This window comes from Ovis aries, chromosome 1, assembly GCF_016772045.2.
Source record: "Ovis aries strain OAR_USU_Benz2616 breed Rambouillet chromosome 1, ARS-UI_Ramb_v3.0, whole genome shotgun sequence".
Taxonomy (NCBI): domain Eukaryota; kingdom Metazoa; phylum Chordata; class Mammalia; order Artiodactyla; family Bovidae; genus Ovis; species Ovis aries.
In genome coordinates this window covers 38,820,104-38,840,575 of record NC_056054.1, presented here as the reverse complement: position 1 = coordinate 38,840,575, position 20,472 = coordinate 38,820,104, and the positions used below count along the sequence as shown (strand labels likewise).

The 20,472-nt window shown below is 37.5% G+C and overlaps 2 protein-coding genes across 6 annotated transcripts in view; one reads left to right on the top strand and one right to left on the bottom strand.

Moving 5' to 3' along the window:
* ITGB3BP (integrin subunit beta 3 binding protein) overlaps positions 1 to 7,581 on the top strand; it is a 92,587-nt gene extending 85,006 nt beyond the window's left edge. For 2 of the 3 annotated variants that reach the window (XR_009599440.1, XM_012165554.4), the window contains one exon: positions 7,428 to 7,581. Coding sequence is in view for 1 of the 3 variants with exons in the window: in XM_012165554.4 (XP_012020944.2) it covers positions 7,428 to 7,495 (68 nt within the window). In the remaining 2 variants the exon portion in view is untranslated. The remainder of the gene's footprint in view (positions 1 to 7,427) is intronic. The other variant, XR_006059760.1, reaches the window with a different exon arrangement.
* The window catches only part of ALG6 (ALG6 alpha-1,3-glucosyltransferase), an 80,102-nt gene that overhangs the window by 24,927 nt on the left and 34,703 nt on the right, over positions 1 to 20,472 (bottom strand). For 2 of the 3 annotated variants that reach the window (XM_042249120.2, XM_012166271.5), the window contains exons 10-14: positions 19,696 to 19,781; positions 17,370 to 17,454; positions 14,112 to 14,182; positions 8,226 to 8,294; positions 7,901 to 8,099 (exon numbers count right to left, since the gene is read on the bottom strand). In XM_042249120.2, the coding sequence (XP_042105054.1) occupies positions 7,901 to 8,099; positions 8,226 to 8,294; positions 14,112 to 14,182; positions 17,370 to 17,454; positions 19,696 to 19,781 (510 nt within the window). The remainder of the gene's footprint in view (positions 1 to 7,900; positions 8,100 to 8,225; positions 8,295 to 14,111; positions 14,183 to 17,369; positions 17,455 to 19,695; positions 19,782 to 20,472) is intronic. The other variant, XM_042249121.2, reaches the window with a different exon arrangement.

Sequence of the window (20,472 nt, the reverse complement as noted above, 5' to 3'; positions counted from 1 at the left end):
GAGCAAATGAAATATTACATTTCATATTCACTGAATACTTTCAATGAGCTAGTTCTATAGTAGAGCATGGTGGGACACATGAGAGAAAATGTCCTCTGGCCTCAAAGAGCTTCCAATTTAGGGGACTACATGAACTAGTTAAATAAAATCACAAAGTCACATCTCATTAAATACCAAAATGAGTAGTAGACATAACTGATTGCATTTATTGTAATTGTGCACCAGTTTGTTTCCTTTTTCAGATCGTACCACAATGTACCGTACCACAGAACTTTCTGCAATGATAGAAATGTTCTAAATGTGTATTCCCAAAAAGTAGCTGCTAACCACATTTGGCTACTGAGCATCTGAAATGTACCTGCTGTGTAAGCTGAATTTTTAATTTAACCACATGTGTCTAGTGTCTACTGTATTGAACAATATAGCTATAGACTTTGAGACAAGGACACAGAAGCTGCTTAAGTAAATGTAGAAAACAAGCAGTGAGAAGCAGAAGTCAGTGACTTTCATGATGAAAGTGGGACATAACGGAACCCTGAAAGATTCTTTAATGGCTAGATTATGACAGAACTGATGGGACCTGAAAAAACTGTAATGCAGTGATCATTCTAGACAGAAGCCAAAAAGACTAAAAGAGTAACCTATAACTTGCTGTGTCTATTCTCCCATTCATTAGTGAACCCACACCAATTAGGCTTTCACTCCATTCTCCAATGAAACTGCCTTGGTAAAGATCTATAATGACCTCCACTAAACTAAACCCAGTAGTCAGTTCTTATTACCTTAATGGATGTCTCAGCAGCATTCAAAATAACACATCACTGGTATCTTGAAACCCTTCCTTCACTTGGCTTCCATGACATCATTCTCTCCTGGTTTCCTCCCACATCACTAGTTAATCTTTCTCAGAACTTTGCTGGTTCCTTCTCAATCTATAATCAAACCGTTGGTGAGCTCACTCATCCAGGGACATGACTTTTAATTACTATCTATATACTGAAGACTCAAATTACTGTCTCCAGCCTGGACCTCTCCCCTAAACTCTAGGCTCATATATCCAAGTTCTCCTTAAAATCTCTACTTGGGTATCTAAGAAGTACCTAAAACTATATACATAAACTATCCTCAATAAGATTAACATTTGACTTCTCATTAGGAAATATGGAGGCCACAAGACACTGCGATGGATGATGTTCAGAGAGCAAAAATACTGTTCAAAAATGAAAGCAAAATTAACAAAGTCAATAGATTTGAAAATACTGAAATAATACAAAGTCTGTTTTTCAAATACATTAGAATTGGAATAGAAAAATGGGAAGTAGTCAAGGAAATCCCCAAATATTTGTAAACTGAACAATAGATGCCTAAATAATTCATGAACCAAAGAAAAAAATAAATCTCAAGAAATGGACTATATTTTTAAATAAAAAACATTTCAAAGTTTATGGAATATTACTTAAAAATGGGGGTTTTATATGGGTTTGAATAACTATATAAAAATGGAAGAAGGGTCTCAAATCAACAGCCTCTAACTTGAACTTTAAGAAACTAAAGAGCAAACCCAAACATGGAAAAGGGTGTAATAAAATTAGAACCAAGATCAATGACATAGAAAACAAAACAACAACAGAAGATCAATAACCAAAAGTAGGTTGTGTAAAAATACTTATCAGTAAGACCACCAAACTTTAGCTAGACTGACCGAGGGCAAAAGAGAAGGTACAAATTCCCCAAGTTGGGGATGAAAAAGTAACATCACTCCTTACCATATATAAAAATAAAAAAGGATGGAAGGGAATATAATAACTGTTTGCTAATAAAAGTATAGTTGATGTACAATATTATGTTAGTTTTGGGTGTACAGCAAAGTGATTCAGTTATATATATTTTTTCATTATAGGTTATTAAAAGATACTGAAAGTTGTTCCCTGTGCTATACAGTGAAAAACCCTTGTTGCTTACCTATTTTATATAGTTTGTTAATCCCATACTCCTATTTTATCCCTCCCTCCTGAATCAGTCATCTTTAAGATCCCATGAAGAAAAGATCCAGGAACGGATGGCTTCACTGGTGAATTAAACCCAATGTTTCTAGAAGAATTAATACCAGTCTTTCACAGCTCTTCCAGAAAGTAGAAAAAGAACCCTTCCTAACTCATTCCATGAGGCAACATTAAGCTTGATTGCAAAATGATACAAAGATATCACAAAAAAGAAAACGATAGACCAATATCCCTTATGAATATAAAGTGCAAAAGTCTTCTACAAAATACTGACAAACCCAAGAAAGTGCCATATAAGAGATTATACGCCATGATCAAGTAGAACTTATCCCAAGAATGCAAGGATAGTTCAATATATAAAAATCAGTCAATGTAATATACCATATTGATAAAGGAGAAAAAAACACACGATAATATCATTAGACACAGGAAAAGCACTGAACAAAATCCAACACCTTTTAATGATTAAAAAAAATCAAACTAGGAGTAAAAAAGAACTTTCTAACCAAATAAAGGCCATATATAAAAACCCCACAACTACCATCATAGTTAACGTTAAAAAACTGGATGATTCCCCACTAAAATCTGGAAGAAGACAAGATGGCCACACTTGTCACAGGTGTCCAGCAAACTGTACTGGAGCTGACCAGCCAGGTAATTAGGCAAGGAAAAGAAAGAAAAAGCATCTAGATTTACAGAGAAGACATAAAACTATCATAACTTACAGATGACATGATCTTATATATAGAAAATCATAAGGAATTCACTAAAAACTTAATACTAGTTCAATATTTAAAAAATCAATTGTATGCAGTACCAATGAACATTATGAAAATGAAATTAAGAAAACAATTCCACTTGCAAAAGCATCATAAAGAATAAAATACTTACAAATGAATTTAACAAAAGTGCAAAACCTGCACACTGAAAACTTCAGGCATTGTTGAAGGACGTTAAAGAATAAATAAACAGAAATACATCCTATGTTCACAGGTTTGGAAGACTAAATCTTGCTAAGATGGTAATGCTCCAGAAATTTACATACATACTTAAAGCAATCCCTATAAAAATCTCAGTTGGGGTTTTAGAGAAATTAATAAGCTGATCCTAAAAAGAATACAGAAATACAACGGACGTAGAACAGCTAAAATGATCCTGAAAATGAACAAAATTGGAGGACTCACATTTTCAATTTTGAAAACTAACTACAAAACCAGGGATGGAGCCAAAGCAAAAACAATACCCAGTTGTGGATGTGACTGGTGATAGAAGTAAGATCCAATGCTGTAAAGAGCAATATTGCATAGGAACCTGGAATGTCAGGTCCATGAATCAAGGCAAATTGGAAGTGGTCAAACGAGATGGCAAGGGTGAACGTCAACATTCTAGGAATCAGCAAACTAAAATGGACTGGAATGGGTGAATTTAACTCAGATGACCATTATATCTACTACTGCAGGCAGGAATCCCTCAGAAGAAATGGAGTAGCCATCATGGTCAACAAAAGAGTCTGAAATGCGGTACTTGGATGCAATCTCAAAAATGACAGAATGATCTCTGTTCGTTTCCAAGGGAAACCATTCAATATCACAGTTATCCAAGTCTATGCCCCAACCAGTAATGCTGAAGGAGCTGAAGTTGAATGGTTTTATGAAGACCTACAAGACATTTTAGAACTAACACCCAAAAAAGATGTCCTTTTCATTATAGGGGACTGGAATGCAAAAGTAGGAAGTCAAGAAACACCTAGAGTAACAGGCAAATTTGGCCTTGGAATGTGGAATGAAGCAGGGCAAAGACTAATACAGTTTTGCCAAGAAAATGCACTGGTCATAGCAAACACTGTCTTCCAACAACACAAGAGAAGACTCTACACATGGACATCACCAGATGGTCAACACCAAAATCAGATTGATTATATTCTTTGCAGCCAAAGATGGAGAAGCTCTCTACAGTCAACAAAAACAAGACCAGGAGCTGACTGTGGCTCAGTTCATGAACTCCTTATTACCAAATTCAGACTCAAATTGAAGAAAATAGGGAAAACCGCTAGACCATTCAGGTATGACCTAAATCAAATCCCTTATGATTATACAGTAGAAGTGAGAAATAGATTTAAGGGCCTACATCTGATACATAGAGTGCCTGATGAACTATGGAATGAGGTTCGTGACACTGTACAGGAGACAGGGATCAAGATCATCCCCGTGGAAAAGAAATGCAAAAAAGGAAAATGGCTGTCTGGGGAGGCCTTACAAACAGCTGTGAAAAGAAGAGAGGCAAAAAGCAAAGGAGAAAAGGAAAGATATAAGTATCTGAATGCAGAGTTCCAAAGAATAGCAAGAAGAGATGAGAAAGCCTTCTTCAGTGATCAATGCAAAGAAATAGAGGAAAACAACAGAATGGGAAATACTAGAGATCTCTTTAAGAAAATTAGAGATACCAAGGGAACATTTCATGCAAAGATGGGCTTGATAAAGGACAGAAATAAGATATTAAGAAGAGGTGGCAAGAATACACAGAAGAACTGTAGGAAAAAGATCTTCACGACCCAGATAATCATGATGATGTGATCACTAATCTAGAGCCAGACATCCTGGAATGTGAAGTCAAGTGGGCCTTAGAAAGCATCACTATGAACAAAGCTAGTGGAGGTGATGGAATTCCAGCTGAGCTGTTTCAAATTCTGAAAGATGATGCTATGAAAGTGCTGCACTCAGTATGCCAGCAAATTGGGAAAACTCAGCAGTGGCCACAGGACTGGAAAAGGTCAGTTTTCATTCCAATTCCAAAGAAAGGCAATGCAAAAAAGTGCTCAAATTACCGCACAGTTGCACTCATCTCACATGCTAGTAAGTAATGCTCAAACTTCTCCAAGCCAGGCTTCAGCAATACGTGAACCGTGAACTCCCTGATGTTCAAGCTGGTTTTAGAAAAGGCAGAGGAACCAGAGATCAAATTGCCAACATCCGATGGATCATCGAAAAAGCAAGAGAGTTCCAGAAAAACATCTACTTCTGCTTTATTGACTATGCCAAAGGCTTTGACTGTATGGATCACAATAAACTGTAGAAAATTCTCAAAGAGATGGGAATACCAGACCACCTGACCTGCCTCTTGAGAAATCTGTATGCAGGTCAGGAAGCAACAGTTAGAACTGGACATGGAACAACAGACTGGTTCCCAATAGGAAAAGGAGTATGTCAAGGCTGTATATTGTCACCCTGCTTATTTAACTTATATGCAGAGGACATCATGAGAAACGCTGGGCTGGAAGAAGCACAAGTTGGAACCAAGATTGCCGGGAGAAATATCAATAACCTCAGATATGCAGATGATAGCACCCTTATGGCAGAAAGTGAAGAGGAGCTAAAAAGCCTCTTGATGAAAGTGAAAGAGGAGAGCAAAAAAGTTGGCTTAAAGCTCAACATTCAGAAAACTAAGATCATGGCATCCGGTCCCATCACTTCATGGGAAATAGATGGGGAAACAGTGTCAGACTTTAGTTTTCTGGGCTCCAAAAATCACTGCAGATGGTGACTGCAGCCATGAAATTAAAAGACGCTTACTCCTTGGAAGAAAAGTTATGACCAACCTAGATAGTATATTCAAAAGCAGAGACATTACTTTGCCGACTAAGGTCCGTCTAGTCAAGGCTATCGTTTTCCTGTGGTCATGTATGGATGGGAGAGTTGAGCTGTGAAGAAGGCTGAGTGCCGAAGAATTGATGCTTTTGAAATGTGTTGAAGAAGACTCTTGAGAGCCCCTTGGACTGCAAGGAGATCCAACCAGTCCATTCTGAAGGAGATCAACCCTGGGATTTCTTTGGAAGGAATGATGCTAAAGCTGAAGCTCCAGTACTTTGGCCACCTCATGCGAAGAGTTGACTCACTGGAAAAGACTCTGATGCTGGGAGGGATTGGGGGCAGGAGGAGAAGGGGACGACTGAGGATGACATGGCTGGATGGCATCACGGACTCGATGGACCTGAGTCTGAGTGATCTCCGGGAGTTGGTGATGGACAGGGAGGCCTGGCGTGCTGCAGTTCATGGGGTCACAAAGAGTCAGACACGACTGAGCAACTGAACTGAACTGAACTACAAAACCAGAGTAATCAAGACAGTGTGGAAACAGCATAAAGATAATACAGATCAGTGAAACAGAATTGAGAGTTCAGAAATAAAGCATTACGTTTAAGATCTGTTGATTTTCTACAAGGGTGCCAATACAATTAGTGCTGGACAACTGAATAAAGTTGGACTCCAACCTCACACCATACACAAAAATGAATTCAAAATGAACCAGTGTCCTAAAGATAACTAAAATTATAAAACACTTCAAGAAAACATAAGAATAAATCTTCATGACCTTTGGTCATACAGTTTCTGAAGTATGACATCAAAAGCACAAACAACAAAAGAAACTTCTATTAGACTTAATAAAAATGAAAACTCGTGCTACAAATAATACCGTCAAGAAAGTCAAAAAGCCACCCACAGAATGGGAGAAGATATTTGCAGTTAGTAAGAGACCTGCATTAAGAATGTATAGAGAACTCAAAAATACAAAAACAACTGAATTAAAACTGGGCAATGTATGGGAATTCTCTGGTGGAATTCCATGCTTTCACTGCCAAGAGCCTGGGTTCAATCCCTCGTCAAGAAGCGAAGATCCCACAAGCCACTCAATGCAGCCAAAAGAAAACAAAAAGGGAAAGGATTTGAATAGGCATTTCTTCAAAGAAATTATTTTTTTTAATATTCAACATTATTAGTCACTAGGGAAATGGAAAAAGTACAGTGAGAGACCACTTCACATCCATTTGGTGTGGCTATAATAAAAGATAATAACCAGTTCTGTCAAGGATGTGAACAAACTGGAACACTCATAAACTGCTGGTGGGAATGTAGAATCATGCAGCCCTCTGGAAGACAGCTTGGCAGTTTCTCAAAATGTTAACACGGAATTACCACTCCTAGGTATATTCTTGAAGGAAATGGAAACACATGTGCACCAGTAAACTTAGACACAACTCTTCACAACAGCATTATTCATAATTACCAAAAAGTGGAAGCAACCTAATGTGCATCTACTGAAGACTAGATAGATAAAACGTGGTATATCCATATAATGAAATTGGCAGTAAAAAGGAAGGAAGTATTGATGCATGCTACAACACAGTTAAAAATAAAAAACACACTAAGTGAAAGAAACCAGTCACCCAAGACCACATTTTGTATGGCTCCATGTTACAGAATGTGTGTCCCCACAAAATTCATATGTTGAGGCCCTAAGCCCCAGTATGACTGCATTTGGAAATGAGACGAAATTAAATTAAATAAATCATAAGGGTGGGGCCTTAATTTTATAGGACTGATGTCATTATAAGAGGAAAAGACACCAAAGAATTCTCTGTCTACACAGATACACACACCAAGAGGCCACGTGAGGAGACAGCAAGGTCACCTACAAACCGGGAAGAGAGGCCTTAAGAGAAGAAACCAATGCTGACGTCACACTGATTTTGGCCTTCCAGCCTCCAGAACTGTGAAAAAATAAATTTCTGTTGTTTAAGCTACCTGGTGTGGTGTTCTACTATAGGAGCCCTAAGGAACTACTACATTCCATTTATATTAGATGTAGGCAGATCTATAGAGACTGGAAGTAGGTCAGTGGCTGTGCAAGGCTGGATCTGGGGTGAGGGTGGAATGGAGAATGACTGCTAACGGGCACCGGGTTTCTTTCTGGGGTGACGGAAACCTAAAATTAGGTAGTGTGATGGTTGTAAAACTCTGTGTACATACTTAAAACACAAGTTGCATGCTTTAAGTGGGTAGATTTTATGAGTGAATTTATGGGAATTATATCTCAAAAATGCTAGAAAGAAAACAACTTACCAAGTGTTGTATAATTCTGGGAAGAAATGTAAAACATGTGAAATATTTCCTAACAGAAGTGGAAAAACATTTCAGCTGCAATTCTTCTTCAGAAGTCTTTTCAAATATTGAAAAGGAAGTTGCACAAGCTATAAAAAATGCCATCACTGTCACAACTGAAGGCATTAGGAGTTCATCTTTTAATAGAAGAGGTAGCATACTATATAGGAAAAAAAAAATCAAAAGAGAATTGTCAATTCAAACCACAATCACTTTGTAAAAAAGTTTTACATGAGTTTATAAGTACTATACTGAACATATTATATTGGAAATTGGTTTGACTCACCTAAATGTTGACACAAGTAAAAACCAAGTAGACATAAAAGGAATTTCACTTAAAACTAAGCAGACTGGTCTAAAATAACAGAGAAAAATATTTTAGAGAATATAATTTCAATGCTTATATGTAAAAATGTGAACACATTTTATCTGATTTTTGACATAGCTTAAAAAAATCACAAAACACAGCCAGCAAGGTCTCCATAGGGACTACTGATTTCATTTTTAAAAATAACTATCAATCCAAACTAAGTGAATCTAGACAGACAGAAGGTATCAGCTCATCATAATTGGAAAACTGCTTCTTCCAGTATCATTAATGAAACATTTTTTTTTCTCTGTCATACAAACAGTAGCTTAAAGAAAGGATAAACAACTGAACATTCAGAGAAACAAGCTTTTCCATATATTCTATCCAAGTTGGTAAATATGAATATCCTACTTGGTATGAAAGTTTTCAAACTTCTTTTTTATACTCTCCCGTGTGACCTAATAGCTAAATTAAAAGCTAAGACAGGATCATCGGCCACTGAATAGAGGCCAACAGAAGCAAAGAAAAATGATAAAGGGTTGATAATGGTAGAATAAAAGGAAAAAATGAGGACAGGGCTACATGAAAAGAGAAACAGTAGAGGAAGAGGAAGACAACACCAACAGCTGGGCCAACTGGCTTTATTAAAGAGCAGATTAGGGTCATCGGTCCAACATCTATGACCTCCTGAGCACCACCCCTGGCAGGTATTACCTTCTGGATTCAACTGTGGCAGTGTTCATGAAGAAGGGGGCTAGTCAGAAGACCTAAGTCCTAGCCTCATCCCTGACACTTACCTTATGACCTTGAACAAATGATTAGTTTAACCTTTTTCTTATGTATATATGGAAATAATAAGAATAACCTGGATTGCTGAGTAGTTGAAAGAACTCTTCCAAGTTATTATCTAGTGTTTATTTTGCAGTTAAAAAAAAAAACTTTACTAGTGATGGTAGTTGTTGAATTATATTTGTTGTTGTTTTGTTATTATTATTAGGGGTCTCCTTATTTTAAAAGGTTTTTGTATTCTCATTTCTTAAAAAGGATGACTTATGGCAACTATCATATGAGATATGAAGCCTGGGATTATAACTGACTGAAAACTACTGCACTAAAAGAAAATACTACAGGACTTTCATTGCTTGATGCTTTTAAAATCACTATGTATTTCTGTTAATTACAAGCATTTAATAGGTGCTCAATAAACACTGGAGAAGGCAATGGCAACCCACTCCAGTACTCTTGCCTGGAAAATCCCATGGACAGAGGAGCATGGTAGGCTACAGTCCATGGGGTCGCAAAGAGTTGGACACGACTGAGCGACTTCACTTTCAATAAACATTACTTTCTCTTTCTGGGTCAGAATCCTTTGCTGTTTAATTGCTTGATATTCATTTATTGAAAATGTATTATGTAAATTGTTAGTCACTCAGTCGTGTCTCTTTGTGACCGCATGGACTGTGGCCTGCCAGGCTCCTCTGTCCATGGAATTCTCCAGGCAAGAATACTGGAGTGAGTAGTCATTCCCTTCTACAGGGGATTTTCCCAACCCAGGATTGAACCCAGATCTCCTGCATTGCAGGCAGATTCTTTACCATCTAAGCCACGGAGAGAAGGGGACAACAGAGAATGAAACGGTTGGATGGCATCACCAAATCAATGGACATGAGTCTGAGCAAACTCCAGGAGATAGTGAAGGACAGGGAAGCCTGGCATCCTACAGTCCATGGGGTTGCAAAGAGTTGGACACAACTTAGCAGCTGAACAACAACAACAGTTATGTACAAGTATTGCTCTGAAAGGAATGCAGTGAGAAGACAGAACTCAGCCCTTAGCTTCAAGGTACTTAATATTTATAATCAAGCAGCAAAATCCTCAACATCCTCAACCTCTTCTTTCACTACCTTGTTCAAAACAAATTCTGGTTCTCTCCCCCTGAGGAAGAAACTGCTGCCCCTCTGCCTTCTCCACTGTGCCTGTTTTATTGTTCCCATTTCCCCAACCTTCAAACAGTTCGGCCCAGAGCAGAGAAAGAACCTCCTTGATCTTCATCCTGACTTCATACCAGCTCTCCCTCTCCCTGCCCTAACAAGCTCCAGCTTTGAATCTCCTGTCGTCAAGCTTTATTCCCTATTATTCCTCATCTTTGTTATCCACCAGCCTCAAGAATCACTCCCCTCATTACTCAATAATTTCAACTCCTTACACACTGTCTACAAAAAAATACATGATTTTCAAGTGTCCAGCAATCACTTAATATTTCCCTAGTCTATTCCTACTCTCTGTCTCTTTAGAAAAATAGTTCACTTTCTCCTCTCTCTTCATATTCCCAACATTTCCAGCCTACTCTGACCTAATGACTTTGCCTTCCATTTCAGTAAGAAATTTGAAGCAATGAAGAGAACTTTCACAGACATCACTATCACATTAGCTCTCTTCCTTAGCATCTGTACTGATAACAGCATGCTCTTGTTATTAAGATGAACCACGCATGCACCTGTTCATAGCCAACCCTTCCATTTACGCTCTAGATACCACTCCGGCTCCCTCTCTGAAGGACACTGCTCCTGAAACTCTTCTCTCTCCTGTATCACTAGTGTTCCCTTTCTACTGACCATCTTCTGGCATTATCTCTTCTATCTTAAATAACAAACCTCTTTGTCCCCAACTCCTCTGCCAGTTTTTGCAGAATTTCTCTGCTCCCCTTTTCAGCAAAACTCATTTAAAGAACTGCCAACCTGTCCCACACCATATACAAAAATTAACTCAAAATGGATCAAAGATCTAAATGTAATTCTTAGAAGAAATATGAGGACAAATATTACCTTGGATTTGGCAATGGTCTGTAAGATACAACATCCAAAGCAAACACAATGAAGGAAAAGATAAATTGGATATCATCAAAATTAAAAAATGTTCATGAAAGAACATTATCAAGAAGGGGAAAACTCAAAGAATGGAAAAAAGTATCTGCTTATCATATATGTGATAAAGGTTTAATACCCAGAATACATAAAGAACTTCTAAAACTCAACAAGAAAAAGATAAACAACCACTTTAAAGCTGGGCAAAGGATTTAAATAACAGGCATTTCTCTGAAGAAGATACACATATTGCCCAACAAGGACATAAAAAAGATGCTCAACATCATTAGTCATTAAGAAATGCAAATCAGAACCACAGTGATATACCATTCCATACCTACTAGGATGGCAAAAATAAAAACAATAACAAATGCTGACAAGGCTGCAGAGAAATCAGAACCCTCATACATTACTGGTGTGATGTAAAATGGTATAACTTCTGTGGAAATTAATTTGGTGATTCCTCAGTAAGTTTACAGAATTACTATGAGACCCAGAAATTCCACTCCTAGCTATAAACCCAAGAGAACTGAAAATACATGTGTATATTCCCAATAGCCAAAAGGTGAAAACAACTCAAAATGTCCATCAACTGATGCACGGACAAACAAAATGTAGTATATTCATCCATGCAATATTATTCAGGCACAAAAATGAATGAAGGCCTAATACATGGTATAACAGGGATGAACTCTGAAAATATGCTAACTGAAAGAGGTTGTCTGACAAAATGCCACATATTTTATGACTGCATTTATATGAAATATCCAAAATAGGCAAATTCACAGAGAAAGTAGATCAGTGGTTACAAGCATTAAGGGAAGGGGAGAATGGGGAATGACTGCTTAATGGGCACAAGATTTCCTTTTTTGGAGAGATGAAAATATTCTGTGAGTAGACAGTGGTGATGGTTACGCAACACTGTGAATGTACTAATGGTGTATTTTACCATCTGTATGTAACTGTCATGGTGGCTCAGAGGGCAAAGAATCCGCCTGCAATGCAGGAGACAAGGATTCAATCCCTGGGTTGGCAAGATCCCCTGGAGAAGGGAATGGCAACCCACTGCAATATTCTTGCCTGGAGAATTCCATGGACAGAGGAGCCTGGTGGGCTACAATCCATAGAATCACAAAGAGTTGGACATGACTGAGCGACTAACACGGACTTTCTTTTCACTTTCATATATCTTTTTAAAAAGATCTATACTTATCTTCAATTCTTCTCTTCTTGTTATGTCTTAAACCCACTCTAATCAGGCTTTTCCCTGCCTCACTCTGTTAACACTAGCCGTTTCAAAGTCACAGTGACTTCCACTTCAGTACAACAGTCTATTCCTAACTGTCATTTTATTTGACCTATTAAGAGCATCTGATGCAACTGATCACCTCATTCTATTGTTCCCTGAATATATCAGGCATACTCCCATCTTAGGGCTTTGGCACTGGCTGTCTAGGATGTTACTCTCCCAGATATCTGCTGGGTTAGCCCTCATCTCCTCCAGTCCATTCAAATATCTCAACAAGGTCTACCTCAGCATCCTCATAAAACTGCAACCTGCACTTGCTCCTTTATCCTACCTCCAATAACTCTCAGCTCCCCTTAATCTCCTTTATGTATCCTTTATGGCCTTTATTACCTTCTAACACACTTTAATTTCTTATTTTTATTTAATTATTAGTGTCTGTCCTTGAGAATCAAACCTAAGAAAGTACCAATTCTGTTATGTTTTGTTCACAGATATATCCCAAGTGCACAGAACAGTACCTGGCAAATAGTAGGGCCTCAATAAATATTTACTGAATGAAATATTCATTTAATGATAGATTAGCTGGAACCAGATGGAGAAGAACTTTTATTTTTTTATTTTTCGAGAACTTTTAATGTTAACTTTAAAATATCTGATCAAAATTAAAGTCACTTACTGTTATAAATAATCAAAATACAGTTGTAGAATCTGAACTCCCAGAAATTCAGGGACCACGAGCTAACCTGAATGGTCAGATTACAGGTCATGGATCAAAGACATTTCTACAGAGAAGAAATCCTGGGGGAAATTATACATGTTTGAAAGCAGCACCTCTCCATAATTTCATCCCCTGGCACTTGGGATTTGTGAAGGGTCAGCTGAGGCTCACAGAACAGGGCTCAGATCTAACTCAAGTTTAGACTTTCGGGAGGGTGTGAAATTATTCTGCCCTCTCAGTCTACAATTGTACAAGACTGTTTTGTTCAGAGGAAAGAGGCCTGCCCCATAGGTCAGCTTACTCTAAAGCTCTGCACTGAGGTTTTAGTCCAAAGCTCCACCTAATAAGAGCAATACTTCCTTCCACTAGTCATTGGTCATTTCATACATGTATCTTTCACAGGAACATAGCAAACACAGGGTGAGGTGGGACAGTCATAGGTGGGACTGAGCTAGGACAGGATTCAAGTACTCCACGGTGTTCTGGGCATTATTTTAATAGTGGGATAATATACCCCCAACTGCCACCCAATTTCTATGAAATCTGAAAAAAAATTAATGCTCCTAGATTTAGAGACTTCCAATAGAGTCTAAACAAGTCTTGACAGAAGAACTAGAAAGGAGGCAACATATTAAAAAAACCCCTAAAGAGGTTAACAGAGAGAACCAGGCTATTGAATAGTAACAGAAATGAATGAAATGAAAAAGGCAAAGAGGACAAACAGGCTTCAACCATGAGTACAGCGTCTTTAGAAGACCATTTTTATTAGCAAATTCAAAATGAAAAAACAGGAAGAAATAATAAGTATGTCAGAAATGATTCTATAAAATTTCACCAGTTTAAAGTATAAAGAAGTAAAATTGTAACAGGTCATCATTCTAAATATGATTTTATGAAATAACTATGCAACTATGTAACATTTGTATAGTTTTGATTTGCACTTAGATGATTAAATGTAAGTATTAGATTCATGTATATATCATAAGCACATAATAATAAATAAAACACATACTTGAAACCATTTTACTTACAATGATACCAAAAGAATGGACTTTTCATGTACTTGGAAAGAAAATAAAAAGAATGATAGTGCACAGCTAACCTTTAAGGAAAAAGACAGAAAATCAGATACAAAAACTTACAATAGCAACTTAAATATAAGTCAGATTAAAATCATTTCAAGTAACATTTTAAAGTTTAATATAGCTTCTAGCTAAAAGGAAAATTATATACAATTGTAAGAGGCATAATATTTTATTCAAATTTAATTATCAAAATATTTTGAAAATTAACTATTGTAATACTTAACCATCTAAAACAATTTCACTGAGTCTCTGTTATTAATAAACAGAACTGCTAAATACTTCAGACACAATAATCATACCTTCATCCTCCCTTAGAAGCTCTGACAATTTAAAAAGTATGAAGTCAAGAAGGTCAAAATATGAAAGTGACAAAATAAATCTATTTGAGTGTTTTAAAAACGTGCACTTCAATAAAACATATACAGTGTTTATAAAGTAATTATTTGCTATCTGGGGTTTTAAATTAAAACTGAACTCTATCTTCGGGAGTTTATACTCTGCATATTAGACATCTCTCTCTATACACCCAATCCAGTTGCTCAAGCAAAAAACCTGGCTCACTATCTTGTACATGCTTCACATCCAATTCATCAGCAAATTCTATCTACACCATCTCCTAATACAATATTCACTCCACTTCTTTCCATTCCACCCTGCTGATGGTGGCAGAGGAGTGGTCTTAGCCACCCCCATCTTCCTCTTGGACCACTACAATGACCTCCTAAGTAGTAATGCTCTTGTTCCCTATAATCCATTCTCCATTTAGCCACAATATCAGATCATGTAATTTCCCTGGTTAATATCTTCCAATAGCTTCCCATTACACTTAGAATTAAAATCTAAACTTCTACATAATCTGGGTCCTGCCTTCCTCTTCCAATCTATTTCTTAATGTCTCCCTCACTCATTTCACATCAGTCATTTCACACTTGTCCCTTTAACGTCTCGAACATGCCAAACGTGTTCTTGCCTTAAGGAAAAAAAATTTACTTCTTATTAAGTCAGAGCCCAGATCATCTTGTAATTGGTTACTTCTGACCAGTCATTCAGTTCAAGGCTCAAATGTCACTTCCCTAGAGAAGCCTTCTTTTATTCAACCTAAAGTAGTGCTACCCTAACCAAACCCCACCAGCCCTCTTTTCACATAAGACTACTTTCTTCTTCATAGTCTTCATTACACCCAGATTTTCTCCTATTAACTAAGTCATTTTACTTACTGTCCTTGTGCCAACTAGCATGAGTGTCCCCAGTTGAGAAAGCAGGGATAATCAGCTGTCATTCATTGGCATGCCAGAACTGAGGAGAGGACCCGGCACGCTACAGGGCACTTTAAAAATACGTCTTAAAAATAACAGGTAAAAATCACTTGGCCACTACAGATTTATTAGTATTCATACTACCAATTACCTCAATTATAGACCTATATTAAGAAATAATTCAATCTAGACTGAAAGAAAAACACTTCAAAATTATAATGGGAAATGTTTTTAAAGCTAGTCAAGAAGAATTTAAAACATCAACAAAAGTAACTCACTACGTTTTTTTATTTTTTAAACACAGTGGTTGGTATTAAAACACAACAAACAAAATTAGAAGAGTAAGAGAAGGAAAATTTTTTTTCTGCTTTTAATCCTAAAAGTAATCATCTCTAATATTGCTACAGTTACCGACACTCTGAAATCTCATTTCAGCACCTTTGAAATATATAGTTATTTAGCATGGAGTAACAATTTTACATAAGCTTGCAAATATTTCAAGTTAGGCCTACTGAAGACATCAGAATATTACTAACCACATCCCTCCTATTCTAAACATCCAACAGAGTATTAACTATGGATGACTTACTATGCCCAGAGTTCATCCTCCTATTCTAAACATCCAACAGAACATTAACTATAAATGACTTACTATGCTCAGAGTTCATTCACAGAAACAAACAACAGAAATCATCAATAAGAAGGTAATTTTTTAAAAAAGAAGAACATGAAACTATGCTTTTTGCACTGTGGAACTGACAGGCACTTTTGAAATACCTGACTGATATGCTCTGCTCTGGCTTGCTTTTAGAATGCAATGTAAATAAGTGGCAGTCCCGGAATTGAAACCCTAATTTCTAAAATGTCCCTTCAGAGAATTCCCTGGCAGTTCAGTGGTTAAGACTCCACACTTTCACAGCCGAGGGTATGGGTTTGCCATCTGGTTGGAGAACTGAGATCCTGTAAGCCTCGTGGCATGGCCAAAAATTAGAAAAATAAAAAATAAAACGTTGTCCCTTTAGAAATCCACTAAGACTATTTTCATAAACTAAATTTTTTGACATTTTAAAAAGATAGTCTTTAAATGTCATTTTATAGACCAAGGTACCTGGAACCAATTTTAAACACCACAGAAATACAACCAGGAGGAATTTATAAGCCCACTCAGAGAAAACCAAAATGTAGACTATATACCCAGTCTATGTTCCAACTGACATAAGTCATCTTCCTAAAAGGGAGATCTGTCCCCTTTCCTCCAAAATCTTTTTTGCTCCTCTTGCACACAAATCAAACCCCAAATTATTCAACCCAATATACAAGGTCTTACACAATTTGATCTTTCTGACTCCTCTCTCCCTATATACTCTCCTAACCTCGACACACACACCCCTACATAAGTCACACAAGTCTCATTGGCTACATAGTCTCATTGGCTAACAGTTGTTCCCACATGATTCCTTATCCTTTCCCACATCTATACCTTCCAGGTCTTCCTCCTGTCTTAACCTAGTCCAAATCTTGCTCAGTTGTCAAAATTTGGCTCCAATCCCTCTTGCTTTAAGAAACTGTCTAAAATCTGCCCTCAAAGTAATGTCTCCTTTTCCCACATTATCATAGCACTCCACTGTACCTGACAGAACTTAATAGCCCAGCTTTAAAGCATAACAATTTAAACATGTCCATTGCCACTGTTTTCTTCTTTGCATTCCCTTACTGACCAACACGAGGAAGTTAAATAGTTGTTGAATTAAACTGAAAGATTCTGATTGCTCAGCCTACTCCAAAACAGCACCTAAGTGTGTCAAACGCTCAGTAAATGTTTGCCAAATAAATGAATGTCTTATATCTCAATCCAATAAATCCTGTTCAAAGCAGGAATATAATTACTTATATTTTTAAAAGATCGATTGCAGCAAGAATTAATTATCTAAAGTAATGAGAAACTTACCAGAGTAAATCTGAATCCTTTAGGAGAGGGATGAAGTGTCAATTTTATACACGCAGGAAGCAGGCTCAAAAATGTAAAACAAAAGCTAAAAAATTAACAAAAATCAAACATTTATTTTCTTTATAGAGGTATACAACTAAAGCAAAGAAACATTTTTTTAAATGTAAGGATCACATTACTTATCAACTTAAATTGATTTCTAGTTAAAGTTTTTTTATGTATTAAATAATAAATTCAAGACCAAATAACATTTAAATAAAATCCATACACTGAAATATGTACACACTTTAATATATATGTGATTATATAATACAGAACAAAACACTATAGAACTAAATATTGCTTATGTTATTTTAGTATTTAGTATCTATTCTGGGAAAGATACAAAGATAGACAGCTAAAAGTCAATCAGCAAACACTCAAATATCATGGACTCAATGAACATGACTAAGAAAACTTCAGGAGAGTGAAGGACAAGGAAGCCTGGTGTGCTGCAGTCCACGGGATCGCAAAGAGTCAGACACGACTTACGGTCTGAACAACAACAAGAAAATAAAACTAGGTACAAAGAAACAATTCTGTATTTGTTATGCAAACATTCATAAAATTTACTCACAAGAGAACCTCGTTAGCCCTCATTTCACAAAAGTTGATTATCTGATTTTCAACCCATGGTAAATCAGAAAGAACAAGCTGGAAAGGGAGTGGAAAGGTGCCAGAGCTTCTCCTTGTGATAACTGATGGGCAAGGAGGAAAAACAACTCAGCAAGAAGCACAGTTGGAGCCACTTAGTACCAAGGTAAACAGCCTTTAAGCCCTGAAAACAACAGTTAGAAGGCAAAATAATAACTGATTTTCCCACTTGAGGCAGCTTTGTGGCTTGTCAGCTTTACTAGTCTGCTTCCTGTTAAGGTGGGCTACAATGGATATTCTCCAAAAGAAGGGCAGAAAAGAGGCATGCGGCACACACTCACGCCTCCCAGTCATTCAAACACTAGGGATGGTGCTGCTGGAAAGAGATCTGCAGATTAATTAAAGTCCCTTCTCAACTAATCTTAAGTTAATCAAAAAGGTGCTATCTTGGGCCTGAATCACTTGGAAGCCTTTAAAAGAAGGCTTAGCGGACTTCCCTGGTGGTCCACCAGTTAAGAATCTGCCTCCCATTGCAGTGGACATGGGTTCAATCTTTGGTCCAAGAAGATTCCACAAGCCGCACAGCAACAAAGCCCTTGCGTCACAACTACTGAACCTGTGCTCTAAAGCCCATGTTCGGCAATAAGAGAAGCCACCTCAGTGAGAAGCCATGAGAAGCCCAGCTCTTCACAACTAGAGAAAGCCCACATGCAGCAACAAAGACCCAGCGCAGCCAAAAGTAAGTAATAAATAAATTAAAAACTTAAATGCTTTATTAAAAAAAATTGTAAAGAAGGCTTAGCTCTTCCCTGAGCTCAGACTCCAAACAGCAGTGGGCGGGGGAAGGGGGAATGGGGAGGAGGCGGGGGATTGGTACAGCTCTTCCCTCCCCAGATACCCTCTCCTGAATGCCTGCCTGTGGACATCCAGTTTGCTTAGCCAACTCGCACAGTTGTATAAGCCAACTCCTCGGAATAAATTCACACACACAGACACACACACACACACACACACACACACACACAGTGACCTACTCGGAATAAATTCACAGACACAGACACAGACAGACAGACAGACACACACACACACACACACACACACACACAAACACACACACACAGTGACCTACTCCTCATTTTACTTCTCACCCAGACTGATACACCACTGAAACTCATGACTCTTCAAGGTCATGGTAAATCATGTTTAGTATACTCTGTTTAAGGAAGAGGGAAGTAGTAACAATAACTTTCACATAAAATGTTTCAAATAAAAGACTTCTGTTATACAGCAGCATAAGTTTATGATATGCGGACTATTCACTAGTGAAGTGGAGAAGGAAATGGCAACCCACTCCAGTATTCTTGCCTAGAAAATCCCGTGGACAGAGGAGCCTGGTAGGCTGCTGTCCATGGGGCTGCACAGAGTCGGACGCAATTGAAGCAACTTAGGATGCATGCATGCATTGGAGAAGGAACTGGCAACCCACTCCAGTATTGCCTGGAGAATCCCAGGGACAGAGGAGCTTGGTGGGCTGCCATCTATGGGGTCGCACAGAGTTGGACACGACTGAAGCGACTTAGCAGCAGCACTAATGAAGATTACCTTACTCCTATGATGCCAGATAAGTGAGGTATTGCCATGACACTTTAAGAGTAGCTTATAAAACACTATATACAAACTTCATGTCTCTTACCTGATCATTATCTGGATGTGATGTGGCAAAATATCCCTGATCTTGAGAAAGACACTGAAGCTGCACCAAATATTGGCTACTTTATCCTTAAAAGAAATTTGTTAGTTTTACCTTCCAGTATGATTAAAAGAAATATTAAACTCCACAAAGTCCTAAATCTCTAAAGATAAACTTTTGGGTCATGGGAAGCGTTTGCTCACAATTTCATAACTAAGCTGATTAAACTCTCCAAAGAACACACACACAGTCAAACAATGGGAACTTTCATTTTTTGCATGGGAGGTGATCTAAATCACTAGTCAATCATAATTTAGATGTTCCCCAAAAATACTTAATATTTTTCAAAGAGCAGCCCATTATCCCTAAATACTGTTATTCATCTTTGGGAATTTATCTAAAAAATCTTTACTTTTTGTATTCTAATTGTATTCTGATTTGTAGAATACATGTTGTTTGACCCATTTACCGCATGCCTACTAGCTACTAGCAACGATAAGATAATGACTACTAGCTACTAGCAATGGTAAGAGTCAACTGTTAATGAATCAGCAAGTTTGAAGACATTGACCACTGTGCTAGAATCACTTTCAAAATCATACTTGTAACTACAGTTCTCTGATCATGAAACCCATCCTCTGCAAAGCTGCTTAACTCACAGCTATGTAGGCATCACATCAAGAAAGTAACTATCACCGACAACTGTACCATGCTACTTCCCTCTGTTGGGCCAATGAAACTGCTCTTCAGACTCTGAGGGCAACAAGTGAATGAAGGTGA